The 9,137-nt window shown below is 50.1% G+C and overlaps 1 protein-coding gene across 1 annotated transcript in view; it reads left to right on the top strand.

Annotated features, from left to right (window-relative positions):
- Positions 1–4,844: 4,844 nt before the first annotated feature.
- The window catches only part of LOC310789409 (protein MTSS 2-like), a 76,066-nt gene continuing 71,773 nt past the window's right edge, over positions 4,845–9,137 (top strand). The window contains exon 1 of the mRNA XM_083651049.1: positions 4,845–4,922. Coding sequence (XP_083507175.1) covers positions 4,854–4,922 — 69 coding nt within the window. The 5' untranslated portion in view covers positions 4,845–4,853. The remainder of the gene's footprint in view (positions 4,923–9,137) is intronic.

The raw sequence follows: 9,137 nt of genomic DNA, 5'->3' as shown, positions 1-9,137 counted from the left end.
AAACTCCTTCCCCAGTAAGTAATGTTTAAAATACTTTGTAAACGCTACCATGGCTAAAAGCTCCTTCTTAGTGGTGGCATAGCGGCGCTCTTCCTTAGTTAATGCCCTGCTGGCATACGCCACTACGCGTTCTACGCCACCCTCCTCCTGTGACAGTACTGCCCCTATCCCAGCATCGCTAGCGTCTGTATCTAGGATAAAGCTCTTTTGGGGGTCGGGGTATGCCAGCACTGGGGCTGTAGTCAAGCTGGACTTTAACTGTATGAAGGCCTGCTGGCAGTCATCCCCCCACCTAAATCGCTTTCCCATTTCCGTCAGCCGGTGCAAGGGGCGGGCTATGTCTGCAAACCCCTTTACAAACCGCCGGTAATAAGACGCTAACCCCACAAAGCTTTTTACCTCCGTCTGAGTTCTTGGTACTGGCCACTCCCGCACACTCTCCACTTTAGCAGGGTCTGCCCTGATCCCCTGTGCAGAGATTATATGACCTAGATACTTTACTTGGGTGGAGAAAAGGTTGCATTTGGACGGCTTGACTTTTAAATTAGCGCCACACAGCTTTGACAGAACCTCATCCAAACGAGTGAGATGCTCTGCAAAAGTGCGGCCAAAAACGATAATGTCATCTAAATAGACTAAACATGTGGTCCATTGTAGATCTGCTAATACCAAGTCCATAAGCCTTTGAAACGTGCTAGGCGCGTTACACAAGCCAAAGCTCAGGACATTAAACTCAAACAGTCCCTGTCTAGTGGCAAAGGCTGTTTTGGGCCTGTCCTTAGGATCAACCTCGACCTGCCAGTAACCACTGGCAAGGTCGAGGGTGGAAAACAGGGTGGCATTGGCTAGGCTATCCAGAGCATCGTCAATTCTGGGGAGGGGGTAAGCATCTTTTGCAGTGACATCATTGAGTTTCCTATAATCCACACAGAATCTAAGGGCACCTCCCTTCTTTCGCACTGGCACAATTGGTGCGGCCCAGGGGCTACATGAGGGCCGTATGATCCCATTTCCCTGCATCTGTTTTATATGGTCTGAAACCTCCTGTTGGATATGCAGGGGAACTCTTCGGGGCCCCATTTTAATAGGTCTTGCATCGCCAGTGTCAATTTGGTGTGTTGTAAGATGAGTTCTCCCTAGGTCAGTGTCGCCAGTGCTGAAGACCGAAACATGCCTGTGCAGGAGGTCACGAATAGACTGCACTTGGACAGGAGTGAGGCCCTTCTCGTCCAAACCAAACTCCCTGAGCAAGGAATCACCTGACCAAGGGCATGTTGTGGAAACCCCTTGCCCACTGTCGACTGCACCATCCATAATGGTTATATCAGAGAACAATTTGCCAATTTTCATGCCCTGTTTTAAGGTGAGGGGGTCGTCTGTGACATTAATTACTCTGACAGGCACTAAACCCTGCTTCACACTACAAATGACTCTGGCTACGAAGATATCACAGTGTTTAGATATAGAGGCCAAAGGCTCCATCATGCCAGTAGTACATGCCCCAGGGAGCCCTTCAACAGCCCCTGAAATTATAAATTCACTACGGGCGGGCACAATGGTGTCTGTGTGAACAGTCACCAGCTGTGGTGTAACTACATCAGGGGCAGAGACTAGTGGAAACTTTTTCCCCAGCAGATGGCAGCATTGTTTACCCATATCAACAACAGCCCCAAATTTGGACAAAAAATCAAAACCCAGTAATATGTCTGGTGTTGGAACATCAGCCACCAAAAACTCTGTGACCAGGGCCAAGGAATCAAATTGGCAAATTCTGCCACCCCCCTACACTCAGTCCCCCCCTCCCCCCCCCCCCCCCCCCGCCCCCCCCCCCCCCCCTCCCCCCCCCCCCCCCCCCCCCTGGGCCCCCCCCCCATTGGCGGCAGATGCATCACCAGCATACTCCATTAACTCCCCCCCATTAGTCAGTTTTCAACCATATTGATTTGGGGATAATGGAGGCGTTAGCCCCTGTGTCTACTAACACATAAGAATCCAACCCACCTATTTTAGCACGGAGATACATGGCAGACTCATTCTGGTTCGACAAGGCCATCTTGACAGCAAAAGGAAGGGGGGCGGGCATTTGGCCTGCTGTGCACGCCCCCTCTAGTTTCCCGGCAGATAGGGACAGTCTCGCCGCAGATGTCTGTTGCAGCCGCACTCCCAACACACCTCCCCCCGATTGGGCCCCCAGCTGCTCTGTGTACGGGGAGCTGACGCGCCAGGACGTACAGAAGTAGTGACTGTGGCCCTATCAACAGGTGTTTTAATGGACTGCACAGTGCTCTGTAATGCTTTAACTTCTTGGCGTAGTCCCTCAACTACTCCCAAAAGCAGCTCCATCTGTTTGTCACTTGGGGATTTTTCTATAACCCCGCGCACTTTTGCATCAGGGTCAAGGCGGGTGTGTTCCAGGCTCCTTATAAGCTCAAGTTCTGATGCGAGATTAATTGCTGTCTCTAAAGTGAGGGGCTTGGCGCTACGAAGGTTCACACGCAACTCCCCACTGCCAACATGCTCAATGAAGTGGTCTCTAGCAAAAAGATCGCGAGTATCGGTGTCTGCATTGGGGTATGACTTAATTATCAACCTGCGTAATGCGTTGCCAAATTCTCGTGCGCTCTCATTGTGCAAGCGCCGCCGGGCGAGAAAACTCGCCCTGTTCCAATCCCCACTGTCACAGGGCTCTAAGCATCTCCCCAATGCCTCTTTCAGCTGTGCATAATCCGCGCGGGACTCTGGAGAGAGACCATTATAAATATCTCGAGCCCGACCGGCCAATAACAGAGACATAAATTTGAGCCTCAAATCCTCATTCCAGTGATTCACCTCCGCAGCCATTTCAAATTGGCCTACCCAATCCGACCACTCTCGCCCAATGCCAGTAAAAGTCTCGGGCATAAACACAGGGCGTGCGGTATTCATAGTGGAGGAAGGGTGCTGATTTAAAGCAGGTGTGTGATTCAGCTCAGCTGATGAGCTCGCTGCGATTTGTGCGTCGCCCTCCATCATAGTGGGACTGGTTCAAATTAAATCCCACCACTGCCACCAGTGTAGTAAACCAGCCCGGAAAGGGCTCTGACGGAGGCAAACAACACAAACCTCAGGAGTATATAAAAATAGATAGCTTTATTATTACAGGCTTTTAGCGACAGAGTAAAACACAGAGGTGATCACAGGTGAGTATCCAATACGCTTCCCAACGGTCCCTGGGGTCTATCATAAGGCAACACCACTACACACATGAAGATGAAATCACTGCAAACTGGGCCACAACAGGCCAATGATTATGCACACACAGCACACGTGAGAAACTCCAGAAGGCACGGTTAGCGTGCAATAGATGCAGTAGCTACACAGCAATTAGGCTACATTTCCACACAGGGCTACCCCAAACCGCCCGGGTTATGCACAGCAAGCAAAGAGCAAACATTCCACACAGGGCTACCCCAAACCGCCCGGGTTATGCACAGCAAGCAAAGAGCACAAGTATGACACTGACCCCCTTGGAACAATTGGCCGCCTACTAGGACCCCCCGGATAATCTGTGGCTATAAGAAGAATAAACAAATAAACCAAATAAACAAACCAAATAAACAAACAAACATAAAGAAGATAAGGCTTAAAACTTAACTCGCCCGTCGGCGAGACCCCCCCCCGGGGTCTGAGCTAGGCACCGTCCGACTGGGGATAAACGGCTGGTCGGTGGTGCTGGCAGCGTACGGCGGCGGGCCGGACGCTGATCTTGGCTGGAGAACGGGTGGTGACCGAAGTGGACTGCACGGACTCCCCGGCCCGATATCTGCTGAGAGGGAGGCAGCTGTCCTCCTCTCATGGGCACGGGACACACACAAGCACAAAACTCTCCAGCAACCCCGAATCACTGACAGGCTCTGCTCTTTAACCCAGAGCCTCACCCCCACCCCACGGCTGGAGGCAATCACCCCAATCAGTCCCCAATCAGTCCTGGCACATAACCCCCCCCCCACACAGGTTTACCACACTATTTACCCCCCAGCCAATGTGATAATCCTCAATTTACAGGGTGTAAAGATGACAGAGGATATATGCTACGATAAGGTCACACGTACGCGCAGGCGCATCGCATGTGACAGCCAGGCTGTCCAGAGTTGCCCCCCCCCCCCCCTTATTTTTTTTTGGATTCCCATGGATCGCATTACTGGCTGCTCTCCCCGCACCGCTGAGCCCACCGCCTCTGCACCAATCACAGCTCGCCTTTACCGACGTGCACACGCATGCACACACGTGCACACGCACGCACCGACACCAGCAGACGGGAGTGATCCATCGCTCCGCTTCTCCGCGCGTTCTCGGTACCGAGTCCGCGTCGCGCTGCTGCCTGCGCCACGATGAGCCCGCTCCTCCCGGAGACAGAAGAGAAAGGAGGAGAGTGAGAGACAGAGACAGAACGAGAGACAGACAGACAGAGAGAGAGGGAGACAGGCAGCTACAGAGTGCGAGAGAGAGGCAGACAGAGGGGGAGACATACAGACTAGAGAGAGAGAGAGAGAGACACACACACAGACAGACAGAGATAGAGTGCGAGAGAGAGACACACACAGACAGAGAGAGAGAGTGCGAGAGAGAGACACACACATACAGAGAGAGAGAGCGTGAGAGACAGAGGGAGAACGCATCCTTCGCTGGTACAGACTGCAGCGCAAATCGTTTCTTTCCGCATCTTCCCCCCTCCTCTCTGCATCCCTCCCTGCTCGCTCCCCCGCACGAGAGAGAGAGAGAGAGAGACCGTGGAGATACATCTGTACATTTGTCTCTTTTTTCCCTGCTGGGTGTTGGTCGGCACATTCCGGTGAACGGTGGATTTGGCAAACATGGAGACCGTGGAGAAGGAATGCGGGGCCCTCGGGGGTCTGTTCCAGGCGATTGTCAACGACATGAAGGTAAATAACAGCTCTCTTACATGACTCATGACCGGAACAGGGCGATGATCGTGTGATGTCTTAATGAAGAATGATAGGCTAGGTGTCCTGTTGTCAAATGCACGGTTAGAATGTGAAGATACACGCTCATATTAGCCTATTACATGACAGACCTGTCTGCACTGTGGCTTGATGTTGGTTGCGCATGTTAAGCGCCACTCCATCCTTTATCGGACACCCCCGTCTGCCCCGTCCGCCCCCTGCAAAATGTGGACGACGACACAACACAGTTGGTCCACTTTAGTTTAGCGCATTGATACTGTCTGCGTCTGCCCTGTATTGTGCCTGCGTGCATACGATCCCAGCATGGGAAGTCAGTAGCCTAGAGCCTGAACAGATCCCCGTTCATCTCAATGCTGCTGGCAAAATGAATGGGGGCCTACCATAAGAAAGGCCATTGAAAATCTAATCAGAGCTGTCGGAACTGTGTCCGATAATGATGGACCCGGTGACGTCATGGTAGCTTTGGGAAATTCAACAAAATCCTTCACTATGCGTATGCTATGATGTCATGTAATCCTTCACTATGCATACTATGATGTCATGTAATCATCACTATGCGTATGCTATGATGTCATGTAATCATCGTCGTCATCATCATCATCATCATCTTCACCACCATAGCTGTGTTTGCCCAAGCCCTAGTCTCCTTGCCTGAGAGCAGACATGACAAGTCAATATTGCAGCTTTAGCTGTATCTCTGCCTCGCCTGTTTGCAGAGATTTGGTGCGTCTGAAAGAGAGAGAGAGAGAGAGAGAGAGAGAGAAAGGTGATGCTTTGATGATGTTTTGGCAATATTGTTGTCGTGACATTCATGCCAACAAAGCGATTTGAATTTAATTGAAAAAATTGAGAGAGAGCCTTAAGCGAGAGAGAGAGAGCCTTAAGAGAGAGAGAGAGAGAGAGAGCCTTAAGAGAAAGAGAGAGAGCCTAAGAGAGAGAGAGAGAGCCGAAAGAGAGAGAGAGAGAGAGCCTAAGAGAGAGAGAGAGAGAGAGAGCCTTAAGAGAGAGAGAGAGCGCCGTAAGAGAAAGAGAGAGAGAGAAAGAGAGAGAGAGAGAGAGAGCAGCGTCATTGATTTTCTGTCAGGCTCATCTGCCATGGAGAGATGAAAGTGTGAGAAGCCGGACAGCCGTCAGACTGTCTGTCTGTCTATCTATATCTATCTATCTATCTATCTATCTATCTATCTATCTATCTATCTATCTATCTGTCTGTCTGTCTGTCTGTCTGTCTGTCTGTCTGTCTATCTATCTATCTATCTATCTATCTATCTATCTATCTGACAGTCTGTCTGTCTATCTATCTATCTATCTATCTATCTATCTATCTATCTGTCTATCTATATCTATCTGACAGTCTGTCTGTCTATCTATCTATCTCGTTAGCATGTTGTTGGGCAGTGAATGTGAATGTGGCCTCAGTCTGGATGGAAGTGGGGTGTGTGTTTGCTCGTATGTGTGGTGCTTCCATAGACAGATCAGGATCAGTCGTATGAGACATCTGTCTTTGAAGTGGAGTAATGACATGCAAGAGTCTGTCCACTCTGGATTCAAAGCTTTCTTTTCACTCACATCAAATTACTCCTCTCTGACTTGCATTCCTCCCAAGTCTCTTGCCTCCTCATCCGTGTGTCATCCGTGTGTCACTCGTAGTCGGCAGCCTCGATTGGCATATTTGATTGGCTGAGTACTACGCAGCATCACAGGTCATGATTTGTCTGTGGGTTTGGGTGTCCGGATGTTGGGGATTGTTGATCTCAAAAGGATGTGTTTGGGTAAAACAAGTGAAACAGTCGTTAGCCTCGACATTCTTCATGCTGAGTCTCAAAGCAGCACCAGAGGGAGTCGCAGGCTCAAATGGACTCACATGTTCACAAACGTACCAATCACAATTGGTACGTTTGGTACCAAGAGGATAGTCTTGTTTGGTACCAAGAGGATAGTCTTGTTTGGTACCAAGAGGATAGTCTTGTTTGGTACGACCACAAAGCATCACATCGTGTCATATTTTTAGACCCAGAATTTTGTGGTTTCAGTGAAATCAATAACCCTGTACTGTAACTACGCTAGCATTCTCTCTCTCTCTCTCTCTCTCTCTCTCTCTCTCTCTCTCTCTCTCTCTCTCTCTCTCTCTCTCTCTCTCTCTCGCTCTGTTTTTCCTCTCTCACACACATTTGGACACATAAACAGTAGAATAAGTCAGTAGTTAGTTGGCACGAACAATAAAGCTGAACAGACAAAGAGCGCCACCTTCACAAACTCAACCTGCATCAACAGAAAACCCAAGCCCCACCCACACGGTTTGATTGACAGGTGTTCTCTTGAAGATGGCTTTAAAGCCTTCTCCCTGCTTCCTCTTAGTGAAGAGGATCTCTCGCTCTCTTTTTGACTCCTCCCTCTTCCACAATGTCTCTCTTGTTGACTCCTCCCTCTTCCACAGTGTCTCTCTTTTTGACTCCTCCCTCTTCCACAGTGTCTCTTTTCATCTATAATTCACCCCTCCATCTTAATATGTGGGTCACAACAACAGCTTGTGCCAAAATGCTCCGTAGCCTAGCCTGGCTTATTGCTTAATTAGCCTAGCCTGGTATGGTATGGAAGGCTTCCCCGGTCCCCAAGGAGGCATCAATGAATGCAGTGCAAAATAGAATGAATGTCATGGAGCTCAGCAGTCACGTGACTTTCCGTGATGTTTCCAGCCTCGGAAGAGAGTTGCCCATTCATTTTCTCCATAGACATTTATAACGAGTTTTAAGGCTGGACCCAAGCCAACCAGTGACCTACTGAATCGTGAATGACCATAAAACATTTCAGTTGGAGCAAAAACAACAAATAATAAGCGGCGGGGGGGGATAACATTTTCAAATTCTTTCCCCGTTTTTATTGTTTTCTTCCGAAGGGACCTTCGGACCAAGCCGGAGGGCAACACGGGCGCTCGAACCTGCAAACCTCGTGTTGGTAGGCAGGGAATCTACTGAGAATTTCATGGTTTCAGTTTGACGCTTTGACACAGAGAAATCAGTAAGAAGCAGGTTCATGCTGCCGCATGCCGAGCTCAGACGTCAGCAGGTTTTCTCCTCCTCTCTTCCTCTTTCTGTGCCTTTCACTTCCTCACCAGAGCCTGCAGTCACTCCACATGACTCTGCTAGACAGGTCTGTATCCAGAGCAGTCACTCCACATGACTCTGCTAGACAGGTCTGTATCCAGAGCAGTCACTCCACATGGCTCTGCTAGACAGGTCTGTATCCAGAGCAGTCACTCCACATGGCTCTGCTAGACAGGTCTGTATCCAGAGCAGTCACTCCACATGGCTCTGCTAGACAGGTCTGTATCCAGAGCAGTCACTCCACATGACTCTGCTAGACAGGTCTGTATCCAGAGCAGTCACTCCACATGGCTCTGCTAGACAGGTCTGTATCCAGAGCAGTCACTCCACATGGCTCTGCTAGACAGGTCTGTATCCAGAGCAGTCACTCCACATGGCTCTGCTAGACAGGTCTGTATCCAGAGCAGTCACTCCACATGACTCTGCTAGACAGGTCTGTATCCAGAGCAGTCACTCCACATGGCTCTGCTAGACAGGTCTGTATCCAGAGCAGTCACTCCACATGACTCTGCTAGGCAGGTCTGTATCCAGAGCAGTCACTCCACATGGCTCTGAGGCAGGTCTGTATCCAGAGCAGTCACTCCACATGGTTCTGCTAGGCAGGTCTGTATCCAGAGCAGTCACTCCACATGGCTCTGAGGCAGGTCTGTATCCAGAGCAGTCACTCCACATGGCTCTGCTAGACAGGCCTGTATCCAGAGCAGTCACTCCACATGGTTCTGTGAGGCAGGTCTGTACCCAGAGCAGTCACTCCACATGGCTCTGCTAGGCAGGTCTGTATCCAGAGCAGTCACTCCACATGACTCTGCTAGGCAGGTCTGTATCCAGAGCAGTCACTCCACATGACTCTGCTAGGCAGGTCTGTATCCAGACGCGGGTAATAAACTAAAATAAAAGTCCGCTGTGCGGTCTCAGGAACTTGTACTGTAGGGGGCAGCAGTGTGTGGCTTGAATATCAGACAGCAGGCGAACACTGGCAGAAACACAGCAGCCTAGCAGGCTTCACTCATAGAGAAAAACATGTCCTCACATTAAGTTTTGACTAAGACGGATTCATGAATGAACGAAT

The sequence above is a fragment of the Poromitra crassiceps genome, assembly GCF_964638095.1.
Source record: "Poromitra crassiceps genome assembly, chromosome: 14".
In the NCBI taxonomy this organism is placed as follows: domain Eukaryota; kingdom Metazoa; phylum Chordata; class Actinopteri; order Beryciformes; family Melamphaidae; genus Poromitra; species Poromitra crassiceps.
Note: the sequence above shows the minus strand (reverse complement) of the source record. Positions and strands in the feature narration are given on the sequence as shown.